The sequence below is a fragment of the Octopus bimaculoides genome, chromosome 9 (genome assembly GCF_046866305.1).
Source record: "Octopus bimaculoides isolate indiv1 chromosome 9, ASM4686630v1, whole genome shotgun sequence".
Lineage (NCBI taxonomy): Eukaryota > Metazoa > Mollusca > Cephalopoda > Octopoda > Octopodidae > Octopus > Octopus bimaculoides.
The window spans coordinates 24,791,472-24,818,968 of NC_142936.1; the positions used below are offsets into that span (position 1 = coordinate 24,791,472).

General features: G+C 37.9%; 1 protein-coding gene across 1 annotated transcript in view; it reads right to left on the reverse strand.

Moving 5' to 3' along the window:
- The window catches only part of LOC106884215 (leucine-rich repeat-containing protein 9), a 122,072-nt gene that overhangs the window by 25,062 nt on the left and 69,513 nt on the right, over window positions 1–27,497 (reverse strand). Inside the window, exons 19-26 of the mRNA XM_014935467.3 lie at window positions 26,216–26,272; window positions 23,802–23,933; window positions 22,466–22,732; window positions 21,230–21,340; window positions 19,544–19,831; window positions 14,556–14,678; window positions 3,890–4,062; window positions 27–90 (exon numbers count right to left, since the gene is read on the reverse strand). Of these exons, the coding sequence (XP_014790953.1) occupies window positions 27–90; window positions 3,890–4,062; window positions 14,556–14,678; window positions 19,544–19,831; window positions 21,230–21,340; window positions 22,466–22,732; window positions 23,802–23,933; window positions 26,216–26,272 (1,215 nt within the window). The remainder of the gene's footprint in view (window positions 1–26; window positions 91–3,889; window positions 4,063–14,555; window positions 14,679–19,543; window positions 19,832–21,229; window positions 21,341–22,465; window positions 22,733–23,801; window positions 23,934–26,215; window positions 26,273–27,497) is intronic.

Here is a 27,497-nt window from a genome sequence, read left to right on the forward strand (position 1 = left end):
AATAAACAAATTTACTGTTGTCTTACCTTCAGGTTATCTAAATATATTAGACCGCAGAAAGAAGTCAAGCAATTGTTTTCAAGGTTGATACTGTTGAAGAAAGAAACAATGATATATAACTATGTTTATCAGTATCAGTATATATTGTAAAGCTGAGTTTGTGAGTGTGTGTGTGTGTGTGTGTGTGTGTGTGTGTGTTGCATCTATAGAAATCCACACCTTACAAGATAGCAATCTGGGAGTCGCACCAATGGATTTCTCATGGTTGAAAATGCCTGTAATCAGCCATTTATTATTTTTTTATTTGCTTCCAAAGAGGTGAATTTTTGCATTAAAAATAATTTTAAACCATAACTTCTAACAATTTTCAGGTCGGAGAAATACACCAGCATTCGCAAACATGAGTTAAGTCCCCTTCTAGTGACAGTGTAAAGAGAGAGAGAGAGAGAGAGATAACAGATTTTTAAAATTTCGTCTTTTTAGTGAGCTTTACACAATATAAATGATATTCTCCGTTTCTCCACAACTAATTTCCAAATTTGCTGAATCCATTGCTCTACTCATAGCGGCATATAGCTGGTCGTGTGTGAACATGGGGTAGAGCAGAAGTTACCAGAGCAAAGATCCTAAGTGTTGACTGTAGACATGCTCCTTCGCAAACGATCAGCTATTATTTTGTAAACAATGTTACGAAACTGTTCATGTTTTCGAAAGGAGAGATCTGACTCTCACATCTCTGCGGGAGAAACTAAGCCTCTGTAGTCTTCTTACAAAACTTACGTCCGGGTGCCAAATTTGCCTCAATTGATGGTATTACTCAGGTAATCCTAACTTAATCCCGAGCAATACCGGGCTATAGTGCTAGTATATATATATATATATATATATATATATATATATATATATATATATATGTGTGTGTGTGTGTGTGTGTTTGTAGACACAGATACACACACACATGTATATATGCATGTATAAATGCAGGCATGGTTGTGAGGTTAAGAAGTTTACTTTCTAGCCACATGATTTCAGGTTCAGTCCCAGGGTGTGACATCTTGGACAAGAATCTTCTGTCATAGCCCTGAGCCAACCAATGTCTTGAGAGTGAATTTTGGAAACAGAAACTACAAAACCTGGCTGTGTGGTAAGAAGCTTGCTTTTCAACCACATGGTTCTTGGGTCAGTCCCACTGTGTGGCACCTTGGGCAAGTTTCTTCTACTATAGCCTTGAGTCAACCAAAGCTTTGTGAGTGGATTTGGTAGACAGAAACTAAAAGAAGCCTGTCATATATATATATATATATATATATATATATATATATATATATATATATATGTATGTATGTGTGTGTGTGTGTGTGTGTGTAAGTGTGATTACAATATCTGTAACTTAGTACTAGTCTTACAAAGAATAAATGCCAGGGTTGATTTGTTCAACTAAAGGTGGTGCTCCAGCATGGCTGTAGTCAAATGACTGAAACAAGAATATATATATATCCAAATTGAGGGAGTAGAACAGCTAAAGTTCAGGCTACGTATGTTTCCTAGCAAGTAGATCCCCTGATGCAATAATTCTTCAATGAGGGGTACTCAGCTAGCTCCTCATCAGGCCAAAGGTACCTTAATTATATGAAGGTTACAACTTATGATCCCTTAATGACAGTGTAACCTTCATATAATTAAGGTATCTTCAGTCTGATGAGCAGCTAGCTGAGTACCCCTATTTGGGTAATTAATACATCAGAGGATCTGCTAGCTTAGAAACATGTAGGCTGGATTTTACTTGCTCCACTCCTTTAATTTGGATTTTTATTTGCATTTGTAGCAGCTCAAGTTGCTAATGATAAGCTATAAAAAATTTTTTCAGCTTATCGAACTTCGATATGGGAAAAGCCTAAAACCTTCGATGCCAATAAATTATTATTGTTCCTGAACATCGTTTTTTATACCTACCACAGACTGTAAGGGTATAACAATTTCTTGTACAATCTGATTAACACTATGATTAGACCTTATCCTACTCTGCCAGATATTTTAAGCATTCCAACAGTAATTCCTGATGGAGCAGGGACTTTCTCTGCCTTCATATCCTTAATTGCTTTATCTAACATACTGCTGTCTACTACAATGGCTGGTTCTTCTGTTGGGTTCACATTGGGAAAACTGTTTTGCGCCCATACATACCTTTCATAGTACCACGTCCATGCCTCTTTCTTTTACAGAATTACTAAGTGCAAGCCTACCTTTATTCATTCGTTCACACTTCTTCTCTCCCACAACATCTTGGTTCTCTGATTCTCTGTCCTGTCATGCAATCCTGAACATGGCATATCTCTGATCATCATGCTTCACATTAACAAACCTCTTACTTTCTGCTTTTCCCTTTGCTAAGTAAAACTGTCACCTATTTTCTCTCCTGGCAGCCTAATAGAATTCTCTGCTGCCCCATTTTTTCAGTATTTCCAAACTTGGCTCTTTGTTTTTATGACTCTGTCTACTTCACTGTTCCGTCACCAAGTCACATTTGGTCTGGCTGGAACTGCACCAGCCACAAATTTGATCTGTAGCCCTCAGTAGGCTGTCCCACAGGAACTTCAAGCTATTCACTATGTTATACGTCTGTTTCTCCTTATCAACCACTGTGTAGCAGAGACATGATTATCATTCAACCGATTAGGCTTAGATACCCTCATTTTGGCTCATTACACTGGTTTTCTACAAGTGGTCACATGACCTGGTCATGTAATGTGTTATACATTGATTGAGTTCTTCTGGCTTTATATGGGCTCTCATCCCATAATGTGACAGACCAGTTGAGCACAGGCAACTCTATGTTAGTACACTGGAGCCTACCATCAGCTTTATAAGGAGGAACCTTTTCTGCTATTCTTCAGTGAGGTGGGATAGGTGGTTGAGTTCAGATCTCAGCAGAGAGGAAGTTTATTTCGTAGGTAGCCTCAGGTAACCTTGACGTGTTAAATCTGTTCCTGTCTTCTAGCAGAAGCCATGTTACATATTTGTTTTCTTGTTCTATCCAAGTAACAGCTGCATGAGAAACTAATATGTATATTTTCTGACAGTATCAGTCAAAATGTATTTCAACAATTTTGTTGTGTTAATGCTCTTTAATAGGTCGAATAAATTGTTGCATTTAATCCTACCTGGTTTTCTCATTCTTCCTTTATCTACATACATACAGTATATTGGAACTCAAACCAGCTAAATTCTTCAACCAACCATCCTGTTAAAGATGTTTCAACAAGTAATTGTCTAAATTTCTCACTATTCACTGGATCTTTAAGCTCCCATAACTTCCTTTGTCTAGACTGGTTATTTTGTCTCTGAGTCCTTTTAGTTCTAAGTCTGAAGTTGCTAACCACTAACCTATTTTGGGGGTGTAAATTCTTCATGAGAGAAGGACTTTACATTTACAATTATCTGTCAATCCTGTTTACTACTGAGCATATTATCAAGTTTGTGTGGCCACCAGATTGATAGGTGATCAGGCGACTGGTTGGTTTCTTGAAATCAGTGCAGTAAATCATCAAACCATTTGCATTGCAGAACTCCCAAGCCTTGTTCTCTCCTATTTCTAAGACTAAAACCAAGCCTTAGTTTCCATATACGCTACGGAATCCATCAGATGGAACAAAACCATAACCTCATGTGTGTGTGTGTGTGTGGTAGTATTGAAAGTGATGCTGTTTGTGATAGGGTGATGATGATTGTGGTGATAATGATGATAAATGTGAAGGCAATGATGGCAATTATGATGATGTTGATAATGGTAAACAGAATAGAATAAGATAAAAGAGTTTTAACATCAAGTGAAGAATTTTGTGTGTGTGTGTGTGTATATATATGTGTGTATGTATGGTGAAGAGGTCACCTGGTCAAGTTACATAGGGTATCAGCAAAGCCAAGCACTACTGTACGTATACTAGAATTGGGTAAATTCAGTTCCTGTAATTCGTTGCTTATTGAACCAAAACGTTCAGTGATCAAATCCAGAGTGAGACATCCTCCAAAAATGTCCTTTGCAGCAGACACCTGGGATGAATCCTAACAAGGAATAAGAAAGAAAAAAACGTTTAACAAAAGAAAAAAAAACCCAACAAATAAACAGTTAAATTATTGTGTGGTGTAACATTTACAGTGATATGATTGGCTAATATTGTTTAGTAAACCACCATGACAACGATGACCACTACCACCACCACCACCACCACCACCACCACCACCAAATTTCATGAACGAAATTAGTGCTTCTATGTAGTTGCTGGAAATAGCAGTTAAATCTCTTTCACACACACACACACACACACATATAATATATATGTATATATATATACGCTATATCCAGTAAATTATCCAGTAATTTTTTGCTAGTTTATTTTGTCTTCGTCTTCGAAAATGGGTGTTAAATGATAATAATGGTGTACATATATATATATATATATATATATATATACACACACAAACATAAACATACATACATACAGATATCATCATCATCATCATCATCATCGTTTAACGTCCGCTTTAAACGATGATGATGATGATGATGATATCTGTATGTATGTATGTTTATGTTTGTGTGTGTATGTATATATATATATATATATATATATATATATATATACCATTATTATCATTTAACACCCATTTTCCATGCTGGCATGGGTTAAACAATTTGACTGGAACTGATTAGCTGGAGAGCCACACCAGGTTCTAATGTGATTTGGCACTGTTTCTATGGCTGGATGCGCTTCCTAATGCCAACCACTCAGAGATGGCACCCATGCCACTGGCATGGTGCCAGTTGCGTGACACTAGTATCTGCCACAACTATGATTTCATTTGGCTCAATGAGTCTTCTACCCAAGCACAGCATATTGGTAAAGGTCTCAGTCGTTTGTCATTGCCTCCGCAAGGCCCAATGCTCAAAAGGTGCTTTTTATGAGCCACTGGTACAGGTGCTAGTTACGTGACACCAGCATCGGCCACAACTACAATTTCACTTGGGTTGATGGGTCCTCTCAAAACATATCGCCAAAGCATATGGTATGGCATATCACCAAAGGTCTCAGTCACTAGTCATTGCCTCTGTGAAGCCCAACGTTCAAAGATTATATATCTTGGGGTAGACATTTACCTGGCTGGCTCCTGTCAACCGTTCTATTTATGCACACATGGAAGATAGGACATTAAAAGATTATGATGATGACACACATACACTCAGATATAATTATATATATATATATATATACACACACACATATATGTGTGGTCTGATCAATAAGTATCCAGACTGTTACCACAGTAACGAAGCTAATGCATGCAGAGTGAAGCCACTTGGCACAGATTGACCTTGAACTCTGCTGTGTATGTGCTCTAAGTTTTAATATTCTAGCTCACTTCCACTGTTTACAGCAGTTCTTGGAAGGAAGGTGTGTAGTGTGTGATTGTTGCATTGACCACGACAAAGTTGAGCAGAGAATCTGCATCAAATTTTGGCTAAAGCTTGGCAATACCTGCTCAGAGGCCTACGCAAAGTTTCCAAAAAGTTTTCATTCTCGACACAATCAAGGAGATCTTGTGCAACTGAAACACGAGTGTCTTTTTCATCAGCTGAATCTGCACATCCCCTGATAATTCATGGACGGTGATTTGGAGATTTCTCCTCCCAGCAGCACACACATCTGCTGGTTGCAGGTCTCCCAGAATGCTTGTCACTATCAACATTTTTTCGGCCATCTTGGAAACATCTGAACCACTCGTACACTTGTGTGCGGCTCATACACTCCTCTCTATACACTTTTTGCAACTTTGCATAGACCTTTGAGCAGGTATCACCATGACCACTTTCTCTGTCATGGTCAATGCGATGATCACATGCTACACACCTTCCTTCCAAGCACTGCTGTAAACAGCAAAAGTGAGCTAAAATGTTCAAACTTAGTGCGCATGCACAGCAGGGTTCAAGGTCAATCTTTGCCAAGCAGCTTCATTCTGTGTGCTTTAGCTTTGTTGCTATGGCAACAGTCCAGATATTTATTGATCAGATCTTGTGTGTGTATATATATATATATATATATATCAGGGATGTGCCACGTAGGTAGGCAAGGTAGTCAGTGCCTTCCTTGAATAAAATAGATCGATAGCAACATTTTCCTTTTATGGCAAAATATGTACCTAATTCAATAAAATCATGAAGGTTATTCTGATTACTATACATAAAATGTAATATATTTGTTTTGTAGATTAGGTAGACATAATTCACACCTGCTTTTCAATCTCAGTATTTAAGCTACACATAGTACTGCTGTAGTAGATATGCTGTGTACATTCCTACAACAATGTTTTCTTTACGTGCTATAAAGGCAGAAGTAAATCTGCCTTCAACTCAGTCACGGGCCTGTATTTCGCTTATTTTTTGTGTGTTTTCCTGCATAAAGGTTACCAACTGCCTACTGTGAGTAATTACAGACAGCACGTGCCTGATAATATAATGTATATAATATATATATATATATATATATATATATATATATATATATAACGTGAGAGAGTTAGGGGTTGGGGATACAACCCACTAAGGGATAGTATCTATCCAGTATACTGCTGGGAGGGTAACCCTTTGTGAATCTCTGAAGAGGCCTAGAGGTTCGGGCATGTAACCCCATTTCAAAATGTCATCCGATAATCACTCCGGTAAGGAATATTCGGATAGAATGGGGCCTGCCAAAACTAGGCCGTAACAGCTGTAAGATTAAACTTCTGTTCATCCTCTAATTCCTTATGTACTTTGTACTTCTATATGTAAACCATGTTGGCAAAATAACATAGTCTGCCATGGACACCTGTGCTTTGGTTCTTTCTTTCTTTTTCTTTTCTTCCTCTCTTTTGTCACTTTTGCTATGAATTAAATTAATGAATTCAACGGGATACACTGTCTGCAAGTAGTTGGGTTCAGCATATTATCCTCCATTTTATATATATATATATATATATATATATATATATATATATATATATATATATATACATTCTCATCTCTGCTTCTTCCTCCTTGTTATCTATTTAATTAAAGACATACCAGCGAAAACAACGAGTTTCCCATTGTTATTATATCCATTTTCTTCTCCTATACACACACACACGCACACACACACATGCGCACTCACACATGCCCATATAGCCAGCCATACACACACACACACACAACCCCGCATCTTTATAGTTATATAAAATATAAAGATTATATAAAATGCAAGAGATACAAATAATATGACATGAAGCAATAATATAAAGACAAAAAAAAAATTGAATTCTAAATTACCTAGAGCATAATAAAATATGCATTATCATACTCAAATAATAGGTATGGGTGCACCTCTTGCTGCACAGAATAAGAGGAAATTCTTAAAAGTCCAGGTAATATCCTTTATAAGTTCCATGAACTGATGAGAATGGAATGCTTATATAGCCTTAGAAACACATTTTTTAGGAAGACATTAGTTAATTAATTCCCTTCAGACAACTTTCTGTAACTTTTTTCATCCATACCCTCTAATGTAGTTGGCATTGTAGTAGTCCACTACATCTTTATTCTATAAATAGTGAAATATATGATAGCCCAGTATATGGTTTCCAAACTCTATGTCTGTGACTTATTAGGATCTTTGTCTTGCAAGTTACTTGGTGACCCTACTAGTGTTGGTGCCAAGCAAAAAACATCCAGTCCACACTGTAAAGTGTTTGGCATTTGGAAGGGCATCCAGCTGTAAAAACCATGCCAAAACTGACTTCACCTGTGTTGGTGCCACATAAAAAGCACTCTGTCCATGCTACTGGGTGGTTGGTGACAGGAAGGGCATCTAGCTGTAAAAACCATGCCAAACAGACACAGAAGACTAGTGCAGTCTTCTGCCTGACCAGCTTCTGTCACTCTCCAACCTGTGCCAGGTTGGATGGAAGGCAGACATTAAACAATGATGATGATGATTATTATCCTTGTGTTAATGCTTGATTTTATATCATTTGGATTATATCTCTCTATATTTTAGATTATAAAGATGTGGGTGGCTATATAGGTGTATGTGTGTGTGTGTGCTTGTATGTGTGTATATATATATATATATATATATTGTGTGTGCATGTGTATGTGCATGTGTGCGCATGTTTGTGTGTGTATGTGTGCATGAGTGCGTGTGTGTGTGTGTGTGTGTGTGTATCGATAAGTAAGAATGTGGTGTAAATGCATAAGCATGATGTGTAAATATATGAATGCTTATATAGAGAAATATAAAAGTAAGTATATATATATATATATATATATATATATATATATATATATATGTGCGTGCTGTGTGTATGTATGTATGTATGTATGTATGTATGTATGTATGTATATTTTTATGTTTATGAATTTGTTTTGCAAGATTGCTGATGTGAAATCATATGTTGAAACAGATATTGTTATATTTCAGGATGGTCATTATTTTTTTCACATGCACTATATATTTGTTCTTCACTTCAGATTTATTTAAAAAATTTTATTATTGTTCTTATTTTATGTCTTATGTCTGGAAATCTTTTGTCACACATTCTGTGACCTCTTCAGTAACTCTCCATCCCATGTGTCTGCTCCTGTTCTGTTTAGTTCCCAAAAAAAAAACGAAAAAAAGAATCTGAAGTGAAGAACGAATATATACTGCATGTGTTTATTTGGCAAAAAAAAAAAAGACCATCCTGAAATATAACAATGCATACATACATACATATATATATATATATATATATATATATATATATATATATATATATACACACACACATATGGGTACAGGACATCACAAAATGTAAACAACACAAAATACAAAAGCAACATGAATTATGAAATATGAAGGCAAACTTGGGTATGCAAACAAAGAGAAACAAATGGAAAACAAGACAAGTAACATAAAGAACGACCCTTCATCAGTTGTTAGCTGTTCTTCTAGTCCTGCTCGAAATGTAGAGTAGTTGAACAGCCAACAACTGATGAAGGGTTGTTCTTTATGTTACTTGTCTTGTTTTCCATTTTTTCTCTTGTTATTTGCATACCCAAGTTTGCTTTCGTATTTCATGTTGTTTCCGTATTTTGTAATTCATATCGTTTTCGTATTTCATGTTGTTTATGTGTTGTGACGTCCCGTACTCATATATGCATATATATATATATACATATATATGTAAGTATGTACATATATGTATGTATATATGCATATATAAATATATATGTATATATCATTTATATTATTATATGATTGAACGCCACACGACCATTTCCAAGTAAGTTTATCTATCTATTTATGTATGTATGTATGTATGTATGTATGTATGTATGTATGTATGTATGTATGCTTGTGTGTGTGTGTTTATATGAGTGTAGGATTGTGTGGGTATATATATGAGAGCATGCTGAAAAGTTCCTGGCTTTAAGGGTATTGCAAAAGACCTGGTTGGAGGCCCAACCTTCCAAATTCTTTTACAGGGCTTACCAAAACTGAAGGGCCACTGCAATAAGTGAGTGAATCAGAGAGGGGAATATCATCATCATCATCATCATCGTTTAACGTCCGCTTTCCATGCTAGCATGGGTTGGACAATTTGACTGAGGTCTGGTGCAACCGGATGGCTACACCAGGCTCCAATCTAATTTGGCAGAGTTTCTACAGCTGGATGCCCTTCCTAACGCCAACCACTCACTGATCCTCCTGTCTTTTCATATACCTAAAGCCAGGAACTTTTCAGCACCCCTACTGTGTGTGTGTGTGTGTGTGTGTGTATGCATATGCATGTATATTATATATATAGACTGTGTCATATATCTGAAAAAAAAAGCATGCTCTAAAGCATAGAGAAGTAATGTATTAAAAGTAATTAAGTTTATGTCTGGTCATAGAGTGATCAATGGTTTCGCAGCCTTAAAGGCCTTAGTCTCATGCACATCTCGTCAGACTCTAAAGCTGAAGACAAATGTAATTCTTCACCTTTGGGAAGCAGGAATCCATTATGGTCATTTGGTCAATTGTCACCAAAGTATAAATAGTCTGGGGTCAGTGATGATGAGTTATCTCTATAAAATCAGATTTTTGTGGGTCAAAAGATGGGGACCAAGGTATTTATTCCTCGGGCAGCTTATGGATCATAAGGACCCTTCTGAGCTTAATTGGAGAACAGGGAATCCCATGCTTGCAGCGGGTAGTGCTTAAGATACATGCAAGGACAGTAAATTTCCTGGTGAGTTTTCAGTGATTCAGGTTTCAGAGAGTCTTTGAGTATCCTTCGTTTAACGTCCGCTTTGAATATGCAAAGCATGCTGCATTTGGTTCCATTAATGTGGGGGCCCAGCTGCTCTAAGATCCTCCACTCAATATTTTATGGGGTCCCTTCATCTTGGAGGCACCACACATGGCTAGCTAGGAGTGTGACGAATTGTCTTTCTGGAATTCTGAAAGAAGACCTGTAGTTTTACAGACATCACTTGAAAGCTGTCCCAGGTGACCCAATGTATTTCCAGGCCTGGGTGTTGGTTGCACTCATTATTAGCACATCCTCAGTTGGCTTTGGGCCTAGAGATGTTGTTGTCACCAGTGTTGCCGGGGCTGCTATCAGTGCTGTTATCATTACAAGGTGTGGCTCCAGCAATATCATTGTGGGTGCTATGGCTGTTGTTGCGGTGGTCATTACTGGGCTGTGGCATTGTCACTACTGTCACTCATGGTGATGTGGGTGCTATTGTGAAACCTGGATCACCGAACACTCACTAGGAAATTTACACCTCTTGCATCCATTTCTAGCATGCAAGCATGGGAGTTCTCCAATTAAGCCTAGAAGGTTCATTACGATCCATAAGCCGCTCAAGGTATAAATAAATACCGTGTTCCCCACCTCTTTTAACCCACAAAAAACTGGTCTAAGGGAAATGACCCATCCTCACTGATCCCGGACTATTTATTCTTTGGTGACAACTGACCAAATGACTGTAACCATTCGTACACTCAGAGGTAAAGAATTCCATTTGTCTTCAACTTTAGAGCCTGACACAATGTCTGTGAGGCTGAGGCCTTTGTGGATGCAAAACCATTGGTCACTATATGACAGACATAAACTTAATTACTTTTAATATATATATATATATGTAAGTGTATGCAGATGTGCCATATATGTATATATACAGATGTAAGTATATGTTTAGTGTATAATTATGTATAACAGTAAACAAATGTATATGTCTATACATGTGTGTGTGTGTGTGTTTATTAACATGGAATGATAATGGCAGTTTTACGTTTTTCAGCAACTCCATTGTCTGATGTTTTATCTTACTGATCTTCTTAAAATTGTTTTAGATGGCCTGGCTGCTTCCTACTGGTGGGGTGGATATCCAGGAACCTGCGTACACATCTATGTTCGTTAGTATGTTTTCTTTCTTTTATGTTTTGGTTAAATTCTTGGAGTGTTTATGTATGCATGTGGTGTGTATGTAGGGGTACAATATGTGTGGGAGCTTATATTGGGGATGATGGAAAATGGTATCTTGGGTAGATATCCACCATGTTAAGGCATGTGTGTTTGTGAGTGCATTTGTGCATGATTGATCAAAGAACTGGTGGCCTTCGAGAATGACTTTTTGAACATTATACCACACCTGAAATTCCATAAGCCCTTTAATGCTTTCAATTGTAAACTTAGAGCAGACATCTGTTGACTGAGATGTTCTGATATGACTCTTCTCTTCTCTGATAAAACTAAAAATCTGTACAGAATAAGTAATGATACATATGCACAGCTACTTAACAGCAACATCACACAAACGTACAGGAGGGCAGCCCTTCAAGCTTACGATGGCATTTTCTATGAGGCCAAAGATATTGTGGTTAAACTAGGTATAGAGGATAGGGTAGAGACATTAACAAAGAAAGAAGCCCTTATTATGATCAAGGACCATAAACCAAACTTTGTCTCTAACCCCAAGTACAGGCTGATGAACTCTGCGAAGTTTGAGATTGGACAGGGAAACAAACAGCTCATCAGGAAGATCAATAACAGTGTTCTGGCCTCACCCTATGGCATAACACCAATGAGGTCATAACATGGTTTAAAACCAATTGTGAAAGGGTAGAGCTAGGTTTAACCAATTCGATATAGTGGGCTTTTACCCATCTATGTTGCGGAAGCTCCTTTTTAAGGCATTAGATTTTGCTAGGTCCTATACTGAAGTTAGTGATGAGGACATACACATTATCATGTACACCAGAAGAACCATACTCCTCAGTAAGGGGTTGGCCTGGGCCAAACGAACTGAACCAGAAGGCTCCTTTGACATAACAGTGAGCACTTTTGACAGTGCTAATGGGTGTGACCTCATTGGTTTCTTCATCCTAGATTTACTCAAAAAGTAGTTCCCTTCCTTCTACAGGGATGATGTACTGGCAATATCAGGAGGGGCAAATGACCACACACTGAATAAGCTTAGAAAAGACCTCACCAACACCATGAATTTCCTTGGAGTGAAGGTCATGATAGAAACCAACCTGAAAATGGTGGATTTCCTTGATATGACCCTGGACTTGGAGTCTGGTGCCTATAAACCCTTTAGGAAGTCAAATGAAAAGCTATCATGTATTAACACAGGTTCCTATAATCCAGCTATAGTTTTCAAGAACCTGGTAAAGGGTGTCAGCAGAAGTCTCTAACCTGTCTTCAAGCAAAGGGATTTTTGATGCTGCTGTCCCATACTATAATGAGGCTCTGGCTGCCAGCAGTTTCAAAGAAAGAATTAATTATACACCAGACTCTAATCCCTCCAAGATAAAATGCTATCAGAAAGTGTTGTGGGTTACACTGCCCTTCTTTTTAAGTGTTAAAACCTGAGCAGGTAAGATTTTCCTCAGTAGATAAACAGTTTCCTTGTATAAATAGGTTCAGTAAAATAATAGGCACACCCAGAGAGTTTCCTTTAGCTGTGCACCCATGTAAAAAAGACTTTTGTAGGTAGGCCCACACCTGAGACAGAGATAGGATGCTCATGTACGCTAACAACATATGAGACAGAGGTAAAAGTAACAGACTCAGATGGGCAACCAAGTGTGTGAAAGTATATGAGAGCAACTGAAGGCCCCTTCAGAACTGGCTATAACAACCACAATTCCTCCTTCAACATTCCGGAGAGATGTAATGCAACAATCCTGGCCAAGCACGTATGATCATTGAAAGAATGCATTGTCAAGAACAGCATAAAGTGGAGGATTCTAGAGAAATGTAAAGCATACTTTAATAACAGCAGGAGGTGCAGATTATGCCTGACTGAGAAAAGAGTAATATTGAAGAGGTTTCAGCACCCAGGTATCTACCTGAACAGCAGAACAACAGAAGTGACATTTTTATTCCTTGCCCACATGAAAGGAAGTACATCCTACCATACCTGCATGCCCCATCATGACTATAATCCCCAGTACCCTAGCTTTGGCCCTCCTTCCATCAATACCTGGGGGTCAGGTGAAGAGTTTGACCAGAACATACACAAATGCACAAACAAATACAACCACCTTAACATGGTGGACATCCAACCAATAGGCTATTTTCCACCATCCTCAATATGAGCCCCTACACATACTGCATGCATACATCAGCACACCTCAAGAATTTACCCAAAACATAAAAGAAAGAAAGCACACTAACAAACACAGATGTGTATGCAGGTTTTTGGATATCCTCCACCCCACACCCCACAAAGGCTATACCACTACAAATATCCCATTTTTACAAGAGTTACCTTAAAGATACACACACTTCCAATAAACTCTTCCAGCAAACACTTGCCAACTTGCAACACCTCCAGAGATGGTGTTTTTGATACCAACAGATGTAACAACCCTTGCTTAGTTCGTTTCATCAGTCTTTTTCACAGCAAGCACAAACCAGATGTGTCTGTTCACCTCCAACAATAGAAAACAGTCACCGTATTTCATTCCATAATTGCCATCTCTGAAGAGTATAGAGTTACATAATCAGACTGTTACTTAACACGACGTTGAACCCTTGATGTGAAACCGATTGGTAAGACTGGCTATAATGGATATATAATACTGTACACTGCAATTAATATATCCACTCTATTGACAGATATAAAAGTGCATATTTTCCTGACCTATGGATTCTTAGATGGCTTACACACATATACATACGTGCGCACACGTGCACACAGACACACACACACACAAATAAGTATATGTGTGTATATCTTATACCTATATATGTATGTATATATGCATATATAAATATATATATGTATATATGTAAATGTATATATATATATGTGTGTGTGTGTATATATATATATATGTGTGTGTGTGTGTGTGTGTATATATATATATATATATATATATATATATATATATATGTATATATATATATATGTGTGTATATATATGTGTGTGTGTGTGTGTATATATATATATATATATATATATATACATATACTGAAACAAATGAATGAAACTTACCACAGGGATGTCATCTAAGAGATGCAATCCTCGTAAATGGAAAATAACATAGAAACGGTAATCCTCATGTTCCTCAATCATTGGATTTCCAGAGAAATGAGCAATAGTTAAGTTCTTCAAGTTCTAAAGAATAGTAAATAATAACAGTGATAATTCACATATAATAATTAACAAAGTGTATTTATTTGCTCTCATGGAAATGAAATGGAAAGGATGGAAGGAGATGACTGTCAAATGATAAACAGAGAGTTGATGAGTGACAGTAAAAGTAAAATGAAAGTGAGTAAATGGATGAGGTTGTTTTTCATACTGCTCTTAATGGTGGACAAGCAAACAGTGTGTGAAGTGAGAGAATTAAAATGACAGTAAGTAGGACTAAGAGGTTTGAACTGTATTTTGTTTAAAGCTAGGACGAGAAATAAAAATATCCTTGATATACTGATAAATAACAACGGGAAACAAAAAAAAGTCTTTATGGAACTTAGTTTGATATGAATATTGTGATAAAAAAGCTTCTAGAGTAATGTTGATTACAAATAAATCTTTCAGGATAGCTCTATGGTTAAGAAGTTTGTTTCTAGATTATGTTGCTTTGGATTCACTCTATTGCATGACATTGTCAGCAAGAGTCTTCTACAATGGCATTGGCTGACCAATGCCTTGTGAAAGAATTTGGTGAATGGAAACTGAAAGAAGCCCATGTTTGTGCATGCACGATTGTGTGAATGTTTACAAAACTATGCCCAACTGCAGGCACAGATGGGGAGGGACATCACTGTTTGCAACTCAGTTACAAATAGTGATGTCATTACTCATGGTTGGATTCCAATCAGTGGAATTTGTTGACAATTTCTGTCAACAAGTCATCCACTAATTCTGTGCTTTCAATTTACTTTGGAATACAAATCCTTTACTCAAAAAACATGTAAGAGTTAATGATAGGAAGTGCATCTGGCTATAAAAAAAACTTGCCTCAAAATTTTCTACTGTCAAAGCCTTTTTGTAAATATAGTGTTTTTGTAAGTTTAGTATAATATAGTTTTGAATGGAGATGCTCTGAACTTTGCCCAGCCTATCTTAGCTGTGAGAATAAGATTAAGCTGGGTAAAGTTCAGAGAGCTCCTACCCTTGCTAGCAACAAAGGGCATCTCTCTTAGAGTAAAAGACAGATTGTTTGATGCCTGTGTGTGAACAGCTATGCTGCATGGCAGTGAAACATGGGCTATGACAGCCGAGGACATGTGTAGGCTTGAAAGAAATTAAGCTTGTATGCTTCCCTGGATGTGCAATGTCAGTGTGCATGTTTGACAGAGTGTAAGCATCTAGAGAGAAAAGTTAGGTATAAGAGGAATCAGATGTGGTGTGCAAGAGAGATGACTGCACTGGTATGGTCATGTGATGCATATGGATGTGGACAGCTGTGTAAAGAAGTGCCAATCTCTAACTGTGGAGGGAACCTGTGGTAGAGGTAGACATGGGACGAGGTGGTGAAACATGATCTTTGAACTTTGAGCCTCACAGAGGCAATGACTCGTGACTGAGATCTTTGGCAATGTGCTGTGCTTGAGAGGACCTGTCAAGTGCACCCATGCTGGTGGCATGTGTAGAACATATTTTGAATGTTGGGCCACACAGAGGCAAAGTGGCTGAGTTCCTTTCAAGTGCTGGGTCTCACGGAGGCAAAGATCAAGACCATTGGCATTATGTCATGCTTGAGAAGAAGACCCATCAAACTGAGCAAAATCGCAGTCATAGCAGATACTGGTGTCATGCAAATTAACAGCTGTGTCAGTGGCACGTGTGTCGTGTAAAAGAACCCATTACACTCTTGGAGTGGTTGGTGCGTTAGGAAGGGCATCCAGTTGTAGAAAACCATGCCAAATCAGACTGGAGTCGGGTGCAGCCTTCCATCGTGTCAGCCCAGTCAAACCGTCCAACCCATGCCAGCATGAACAACAGACATTAAATGATGATGATGATGATGATGATGATGATGATATACTTAATTTTTAAAAAATGTAATTTTTGATGATACACAATAACAGTAATGATGATTTTTAATAGAGAGACAATAACACACACATTTTTAGAGAAGGATATAGTCAATTATATTAACAACAGTACATTACTGGTGCTTGTTTAGCTGACCCCTTAAAGTCAACTCTGGTGGAATTTGAACTCACAATGTAAAGCAATGTAGTCAGATACTTACAGGAATTTTGTTTCCAATTCTGCTGTCCACCACTCTAATAAAAATGATTTCCAACATTCATACAAGGCCTCAAATTTGAAGGAAGTCTGCAGTCAATTAAAAACTGCACGAGGACTCCAAAAGCCACAATGAAAGTAATCCCATCTAGGTGATCAGTAACTTGGAATAAAAATTGACTTAGTGTAGAGGGGAGATTTTAGTCCTGTCTCAGACAATCTCTCTAATGCTGGAAGCATGATAAAACCCCCAATCCATATCATAAAGTGGTTGGTGGAAGGAAGAGAAAGAGAATCCAACCAGTAAGGCCACTTTTAAGATCGTGACAGTCACAAATATAATAAAAAACACTAACTACATATACAGAGCTAACAGCTACTGTATTAGAATTATACATAGTAATGGGATAACTTGGTGGGGATATCTGGCCAAGTGCAAGAGCCTTTAATTCTCATCATGTGATTGCAAATTTGCAAATAATAACTGAAGAAACAACTGCAATAGCATTGCCTTTATCTTGATGGACTTTGGCAAGGAAATGGATCATCTTTTAGCTTTCTTTTAACTTTTATTTGTTTCAGGCGTTAAACTGTGGCCATGCTGGAGTATCACTTTCAAGAACTTTTAGTCAAATGAATTGACTCTAGTACTTGTTGTTTTTTAAAGCCTGATACTTATTCAGTCGGTCTCTTTGCTGAACTGCTAAGTTATAGACACTTAAGCACATCAAAACCAGTTGTCAAGAAGTGGTAGGAAACCCCTCTCTCCCTCTCTCTCTCTCTCTCTCTCTCCTCTTCTGACTGGGTAACCATGTATCTCCTCTACAGCAAGACACCTGTTTCTGTCTCTCTGTCACACTCTAACCTTTCATCATCTGACATAAGATAACCTTCTCCAATGTCCCCTCCTCTCTCAAAGGATCTTTGTCTTGCAAGTTACTTGGTGACCTTGCCAGTGTTGGTAACATGTAAAAATGCACCCAGTCCACACTATAAAGAGGTTGGCATTTGGAAGGGCATCCAGGTGTAAAAACCATGCCAAAACTGACCTTGCCTGTGCTCTTCCTAATGCCAACCACTCCACAAGGTGTACTGGGTGTCTTTTACATGTCACCGGTACTGGCCATGACTATGATTTCACTTAACTTGGTCTGTCTGTCTGTCTGTCTGTCTGTCTGTCAATCTCTCTGTCTGTCTGTCTGTCTACACATACGGATGCATATGATGTGTATGAGTAAAGACAGCTGTATACTGTACAGAAGTGCCTGTCACTGAAAGTGGATGGTACCTGTGGAAGAGGGAGACCCAGGAAATCATGGGATGAAGTGGTGAGGACAGATCTCAGGATGTTAGGGTTCATGGAGGAAATGACAGTGGACTGAGATGTCTGGCAATGTGAGGTTCTAGAGAAGAACTGCACATGTCAGTGAAACTGAATGCCAGAAGTGTTGTGTCCCACCTACAAGCAACAATAAACCTTTCACCCACACCCTACCTCAAGAAACCAAACTACATCTCCTCTTCTAAACTGCATCCTTCTCTTCCTCGCATTTCCTCTTCATACACTATGATTGTCCCCACTGTCCTTTCCTGCCCTGCTCACTGTATTGCTGTTTCCTCCCACCCCATCTTTATACCCAGGTTTACGCCAGTCACTGCGATCCTCACTCCCTGCATGTGCCTTCTTGGCAATACCTGGCTACATATATTATGACCTCCATACCATGAGGGTATTCCCTGGCAGTTGCCACCATTTATCTCTCTCTTCCTTACTCTACCATTCCATCTATGCTCTGATCCCTGTTACTTGTGAGCATACCCTGACACTTCACCACCATCTCTCTCTTGCACTTTTTCTGTTTCCCACTCTCTCTCTTTTCCTTGCTCTTCTAGCTGGGTAGCCATGTATCTCCACTACAGTAGCACACCTATTTCTGCCCCCATTCTTGATCACTTTCTCTTTCCTCTTGCTTTTCCCCTCTAGCTAGATAACCAAGTATCTCCTTTACATTAGCACACCTGTTTCTGTCCTCTTTCTTGTATTACTCTCCCCTCTCTCTCTTTCCTCTCTCTGGTTGGGTAACCATGTACCTCCTCCATAGCAAGACACCTGTTTCTGTTTCTCTGTTTCTCTGTCACACTCTAATCTTTCATCATCTGACACAAGACCTCCTCCCCTTCTCATAATTCCTTGTCTTGCAAGTTACTTGGTGATCCTGTTGGTGTTGGTGCCATGTAAAACGCATCCAGTCCACACTGCAAAGTGGTTGGCATTTGGAAGGGCATCCAGCAGTAAAAATCATGCCAAAACTGACCTCGCCTGTACTGGTGCCACGTAAAAAGCACACAGTCCACTCTGCAGGGTGGTTGGTGTTAGGAAGGGCATCCAGCCATAAAAACCATGCCAAAACAGACACAGTAGCTTTGGTAGTCGTCTACCTGGCTGGCTCCTGTCAACTGTCTTACCCAAGCATGTATGCAAGATGGATGGTGTATATATATACATATACATACATATATATATATATATATATATATATATATATATATATATATATATATATATATATATATATATATATATATATATGTATGTATATGTATATGTATATATGTATGCATCCACACACACACACACACTCTCCAATCTGAAGCTACAGTAGAACGCACCATTTGTCACTGCAACAACCAATCAGTTTATATTTAGTTTTAAATTTGAAAATAAGTTGTCCAGTGTTAAATTTTATTTTAAAAACGGGAAAATTTTTTTTTTTTTTTACCTTAACACTGATGATTTCTCTGGGATTAGCTATTTTGTTGTTGGTCAAATACAGATGTTGCAGATTAGTAAGTTTGTTGAAATTTTCCAGACTAGTAAACAGGTTATTTTCTAATGATAGATAGGACAGTTTGGCCAAATTTGTTAGGCAACTTGCATTTAGTTTGTCTAAATAGTTGTGTGATAGATGCAGCTTCTGTAATTTTACCAACTGTGAAATATCTCCAAGCTGATTGATGCAGTTGTTGGCAGCTGAGATTTCTTCAAGACAAAGGCACTGTTTCAGATTCTAAAATTAAAATAAAAGAATCCCGCCAGTAAAAATCAAAAATTAATATTTTTGCCAGTATGGAAAAGGAAACATTAAATGATGATGATGATGATCATCATCATCATCTCTCCTAGAAAATTACAGATGATATGTGATGAGTAATGATGTTTTGATCAGAAGCATTTAAAGGACCTTAAACAATGATGTTGATAATGATTTCAAATATATTAATCTCTCCTCTAATCCTTAGAAAATTGCAGATGATAGCATTCATAAAATACATTTGTATGTTGCGTGTGAGATGAGTTATGGTGTTTTGGTTAGGGTCCTGTATAAAAGAAGCTACAAATGGTCAAATAGACATGGTACCTGCAGGTCAGTCGTTCATATTTGGATGTTGTCTCTGCATTAGGTCAGTAAACATGGATCTTATCTCCTAACAGCCTCCACTTCTTAGATGTGAACTTGTGCTACTGATAGATGTAATTCATGGGAGTAAACAGTGGATAAATCTGTCTTGATTTTACAGATTCATTGGCAAGAGTTTATCCCAATTTCCATGGCATTTAAGGATCTCAGAGTACAAGACCAACTCCACTGAACAGGACACCATTCCATCACAAAACTAAACCCACTTCCAGCTACTTCCAGAACTCATTGTTTAGCTAACTGTACTGCAACAACCTGCAATGAAGTGTTAACCCTTTCACTTACAGATTATTTTGTCAAATTTAATGGTTATTTATTCACATTGTTTTGAAATAATCATGCCTTATCTTGTAGCTTTGAGATTTTGACGACCTCATTGGTTATTTTTAGACAGACATTGTAGCACAGGTGTGAGAGGTTGGCTCTCACCAATTTGAACATAAAACAGGTAGTATATTTTGGCCAAATATAGCAGGTTTAATCCTAAAGTATTTAAACTGGCTACATCCAGCCACAATATTCTGCCTGTTTCATGTTCAAATGGGCCTGATCCAACATCCTACACCTGTTATTCTAAAAATAAGTAATCACATCATCGAAATCGTGAAGCCACAAGATAATGCATGATTAATTGAAAACAATGCGAATAAATAAACATTACATTTGACAGAGTAATCTGAATGCTTAAAAGTTAAATGCTAAAATGTTAATCAAGGACTTAACATGTTATCTAGTCTAAGAATCGAATTCACAACCCTACAATTGTGAGCCCAGTAGTGGTAGTGGTAGTAGTGGTGGTGGTAGTAATGGTGCTGTTAGTAGTAGTAGTAGTAGTAGTAGTAGCAGCGGTAGTATTAGTGGCAATGATGATGGTGGTAGATGTGGTGGTAGTGGTGATGCTAGTAGTAGTAGTAGTGGTTGTGGTGGTGGTGGTGGTAGTAGTAGTAGTATTATGGTCTCTGAAAAGAGGAGAGTTGTGCTACCTACCTGCAAAGTGGTTAGTTGATTTCCATCCAAAGACAGCCACCTCAGTAAGAGTAGTTTGCCAACAATAGATAAGTCCTGCAGGTAGCAGTGATCAAGGCAGAGGGAGGTGATCTGGAGGGTAAGAGAGAGAGAGAGAGAGGAAATAGAGCATAAGAGAAAAGGTGATGGAGACAAAGAAGAGAGGAGGAAGAAGAAGAGAAGGGTAAGGAGAGAACGGGAGAAAGAGGGGGGTGGGTGAAGAGAGAAAGAGGAAGAAATGAGGAATGGGACAGAAAGAGGCAAGGGAAAGAGGTGAAAATATGGAAAAGGAGAAACAGAGAGGAAACACAATGAGAGACAGGGAGAAAAAGAGAAGTGAATTATATATATATATATATATATATATATATATATATATATATATATATATATATATATAATTATGTGTATTTCTTCTATCTTAATGAATAAAAATTCTTCTGATAGAATAAATGGGTTAATAGAAACCAATGTAGCAAAGAACACAAAATAACTGTGGTTTAGTTCCTGTTTTTAAGGCAGGAACTCCTTGAAATTTTGGGTATTTGAGTATATTTAAGAATTTAAGGAATGGAGAAAACGCATGTTATAATTGCATACTTTATTCCTACATATGTTTCAAAGGATTACAACCTGTGTGATCCATAGGGATCTTTGATATTAAAGTTGTAACCTTCTCATCAGGGAAAGCATGGGAATCATCTTAAACGTAAGACATTATGACCGAATCGGTCATAATGTCTTACGTTTAAGATGATTCCCATGCTTTCCCTGATGAGAAGGTTACAATTTTAATATCAAAGATCCCTATGGATCACACAGGTTGTAATCCTTTGAAACATATGTAGGAATAAAGTATGCAATTATAACATGCGTTTTCTCCATTCCTTAAATTCTTATATATATATATATATATATAGAGAGAGAGAGAGAGGGAGAGAGAGAGGGAGAAGAGGAGAGTGAAGCAGATAGGAATTGAAAGAGAGCAAGTGAAAAGGAAACTGCATGGAAGTAATGGAAAAGCAGAAAGGAAAGAAAGGAAGAGAAGCAAAGGAATGTGGAGAGGGAAGAAGAGAGTCAAAGAGAGTGAGAATAAGAGATGCAGGGATGGGGGAGGGGTAGAAGAGAGAAAGAAAGGAGGGAGAAAGAGTGAGAGAGAGAGAGACAGAGATAGACAGACAAATAGTAAGTGCGTTACAAGTGAGTTTCATTGACAACCTTTAAAAACATTTGTTCCTCAGTGATATCCATGGTTTGAAACACACATTTGCTGGACTCCACTAAGACTTGGGCTTTATTGTGCAGACTCAATATTCTTGGAGTCCTGATATCCAGGCGAGACCGGCGCTTTAGCAGAGCCAATCGTGTCTGGTAGCGTTTGGTAAGAGCCGTCACACGCTGTCTCTCATCATTGCTTACTTCTATGCCGTTGATAGCTTCGAGATTTTTCAGGTAGAAAAGTAGCTGAATACGTAAATCAGAGGGCTGAAATGATGGTAAAGGAATCATGAGATGGTTTAGAAAGGAATAAAACTGAATATGTTGGCCCTGTATGGCTCACGTACATGTATGGGATTCCTTTTAGTGTGATAGTATGTGCATGTGTGTGTGTTTATGTCTGTGTGTGTGTGTTTGAGTTTGTGTTTGTGTTTGTGTGTGCATGTGTGTGCGCATGTGTGTGTGTGTATGTATGTTGCATGTGTGTGTGCATGCATGTGTATATTACTAAATTGATATTCACTACTGACCATATCTCCACCCATGATTATAAATCACTGCAATCACCTCTGTTCCATCTTTAATCATCTGTCACAGCAATCACCTCTGTTCCATCTTTAATCATCTGTCATTCAACTTTTGCATTCTCATGAACCGACACACTCACCCTACCTACTCCTCTGCTCCTATACTCCCTTATATTCACCTTCCGTACCTTGATGATAAGTCCTGACACCTCATCACTACTACCTTCTTTCCCTTTCACCTAGAGTAGCCGTTTATTTCCTCTATAGCAAGACACTGGTTCCTATCCCTCAATCAGGATTTTTAACCTCTCAATATCGAGCACAAAACCACCACCCACAGCACCACTTGTTTATGACAACCCATCAAAGGTGACGACAGCATTGATTCAAGACATTCCTCCTCCTCCTCTGCCTCCAGCACATTGCTTCTCATGGGAGAAGACATGGCTGACAGGACCGATATGAGATAGGCAGATCCTGTGGCATTGGGGGCACTGAAAATGACCCTGAACAACAGCTGCAGGGGGTTGATGTAAAGGTTAAATGCTAAAGTGTAAATCAAGGACTTAACATGTTATCTAGTCTGCATTCAGTTTCAAAACGCTCTACTCCAGCATCACACACTGACCTCCATGCCTTCCAATTATCAGCCTGGTGCGCCACTCCCACTCAATCAAACAAACAAACATTGTACAAACAGTCGCACCTTCATATTTGTTTTGTTGGTTGGTTATGGGTGACAGGAGGGATGGATGTGGTGCATAGATAATGTAATTTTAAAAAAATGAAGAATTATATTTCATATATACCTCATGCCAATGGTTGTAAGAGACATTCAGTTTGTGGAGATTAATGGCATTCTGCTTCAGAACATTGAGAGAATAACTGAAATCTATCAGGCAATTCCAGCTTAAATCAAAATATTCCAAATTTGGTAGATTCTGAAAGACAGATGATATTTGTCATATTTGTCAGAGTAAGCATATATACAAATATATATATAATGTGTGTGTGTGCATGTTTGTACGTGTGTATCTGTCTGTCTGTCTGTCTATCTATCTATCTATCTATATATATATACAGGGGTTGGACAAAATAATGGAAACACTTAGCATCATAATTTTGAAATATTTATAAAACCGTCAAAAGCTTGTTTATTTTTATGTTTTTTGATTTATTATCAGTGTTGCTTAATATGTTTTGCTAAAATTGCTGTTTCTTTTCAGATATCATCAGAAAAAGGTAATTAAAATTCATTAAAATCACAGATCTATCGGACTTCCAAAGAGGTCAAATTGTTGGTGCTCGTATGGCAGGCACTAACATAATGAAAACAGCTGAAATGTTTGGTGTATCAAGAAGTACTGTCTAGAAAGTAATGACAGCTTTGAGAAAGAGGGAAAAACTTCCTTGTCGAAACAAAACTCCGGAAGAAAACCCAAACTTTCAGATAGGGACTGTCGGACTCTTATGCGAATTGTTAGAAAGGGTCACAAAAGTACAACTCCCAAAATTTCTGCAGAGCCTAATGACCACCTCGGGAACCCAGTTTCCACAAAACTGTTTGCCGGGAGCTTCACAAAGCCAGATTTCACGGGAGGGCTGCAATCAGAAAACCACTACTTTCAAGACAAACGTTGCAAAGTGTTTAGAGTGGAGTAAAAACCTACAGAATTGGTCCCTAAAGCTGTGGAAGAATGTTATTTTCTCAGATGAGTCATCCTTTACCTTATTTCTGACCACCAGCCAAAAGAAACATTTGACCCTGACTGCCTTCTTCCAACTGTTAAACATGGAAAAGGATCTGTGATGATCGGAGGGGGGGGGGCATATCTTGGAAATCTACCTGCCCAGTGGTTTCCCTTTGTGGCAGAATTAATAGTGAAGACTATTTAAGTATTTTATCTGATCAAATTCATCCCATGGTTGTGGAACTGTTTCCGGATGAAATCGCAATCTTTCAGAATGATAATTCACCAATTCACACAGCTAAAGTTGTAACTGAATGGCACGAGGAATATTCTAGTGAAGTTGAACATCTTATCTGGCCACCACAGTCCCTAGATCTCAGTATTATTGAACATTTATAGTGCATTTTAGAAAAACAAGTAAGGAGTTGATATCCTCCACCATCATCACTACAAGAACTGGAGACTGTTTTAGCTGAAGAATGGGCAAAAATTCCTTTGAAAACAATTCAAAGTTTGTATGATTCCATACCTCATAGAATTCAAGATGTAATTACTGCCAAAGGCAGTCCTACCCCATATTAAAATAAATTTGTTTTAAATTTTAAGATGTTTCCATTATTTTGTCCAACCTCTGTATATACATATACATATATGTATATATACATATATATATATATATATATATATATATATATATATATATATATATATAGTGAAATAAGGATTCAGATAGTATCAGGTAATTAAAAAGATATGTACCAAGTAAGGTTGGATAAACCTGTGGTTCCAGCCTATGGTTGGTAAGTATCAAATAGGATATTCCCAGTCCGGGTATTGAACTTACTACCTCATGATTGTGAGCCCAATGCTCTAACTAATGAGCCATGCGACACATTTTTTTAATTGATATTTAGTTGAAGCAACAGAGTAACTCAAGGGCTGAGAGTTTTGTGTGTTAGCACTTATTAAACTAGTTAACTGCTTATGCATGAAACACTTGGCCTTCAGTCACACATCTGCTAAATATTACACACACACACACATGACAGGCTTCTTTCAGTTCATATCCATTCACAAGGCTTTGGTCAGCCTGAAGCTATAGTAGAAGACACTTGCCCAAGGTGCCACACAGTGGGAGTGAACCCAGAACCACATGGTTGGGAAGCAAACTTCTTACCACACAACCATGTCTGTGCTTATATACCATTCATTCATTTATTTGTACATACGTATGTGCGTACATACATACATACATACATACATGTATACATACATACCTACATGTATACATACATACATACATACATACATACATACATATATTAGTGATGATGGTGGTGATGTTAAACCAAATATAATCTGACAAATAATATACGACATGAATTATTCATTTAGATAATAACATGTTCTCATCATTAATTGTTAATTTTAAATAAAATTTCTTGTTTTACTACATCAACTATGTTAGCATCTATTTTACTATTTTAATAGACAGTATACTTAATATATATATTAATAGACAATATACTTAACTTCAGTCCTTCCAGAGTTGAGATCTTATTGAAACTGACATCTACATATTCCAAAGACTGAAACAGATTTCAATGGTAAATATATGAGTAAAGCTTTACCGTATTCCTGTTGTTGTTGTTGTTGGCACTCCGTCGCTTACGACGTCGAGGGTTCCAGCTGATCCGATCAACGGAACAGCCTGCTCGTGAAATTAACATGCAAGTGGCTGAGCACTCCACAGACACGTGTACCCTTAACGTAGTTCTCAGGGATATTCAGCCTGACACAGTGTGACAAGGCTGACCCTTTAAATTACAGGCACAACAGAAACAGGAAGTAAGAGTGAGATAAAGTTGTGGTGAAAGAGTACAGCAGGGTTCGCCACCATCCCCTGCCGGAGCCTCGTGGAGCTTTCGGTGTTTTCGCTCAATAAACACTCACAATGCCCGGTCTGGGAATCGAAACTGTGATCCTATGACCACGAGTCCGCTGCCCTAACCACTGGGCCATTGCACCTCCACAACCGTATTGCAGATAACACTGTATTGCAGATAACAATAATACCATGATACTGTTCACTCCATTGCAAGTATTTATACACTCTCAGTTACTCTCACATGTATATTCTTACTACAGGCATTGACCTGCAGTTGTTCAGGTTTGATATTAGCTGCATCAATTGCCCTAGTGTGGAAGTGTCTTGAAAGGTCATGGGCAATGATTAACTTATAAAGAAAATAACAAGTAAAAGTCCCATGTAAATAATATAGGGAAGAGTCTCACATATGTAATATAGGGCAGAGGTTTCCTATATACAGTAAAGGGTAGGGGTCTCAAAAATGTAATAAGGGTAGAGGCTTCATATATGTAATATATTGAATGAGTGTCTTATAAACGTAATGTAGATTAGGGTCTCATATATGTAAAATTGAAAAATCTTTATTACTTGAGATTGTTCATAGAATGATCATCATCAACATTTTAATGTCCACTTATCCATGCTTGCATGGGTCAGATGGAATTCTTTGAGGCAAATTTTTTACAGCTGGATGCTCTTCCTATCACCAACCCTCATCTGTTTCCAAGAAAGGTAATATTCCCCCAAGGTTTAACATGTTTTTCACAGAAGATTGGACACAGACAAACCTTTGTGTGATGGTGATGTTCATTCACAATCATCATGTGGTGACGGGACATGGATACACACACACACACACATACACACTGGTTGGCACTCCAACGGTTACGATGATGAGGGTTCCAGTTGATCCGATCAAAGGAGTAGCCTGCTTGTGAAATTAA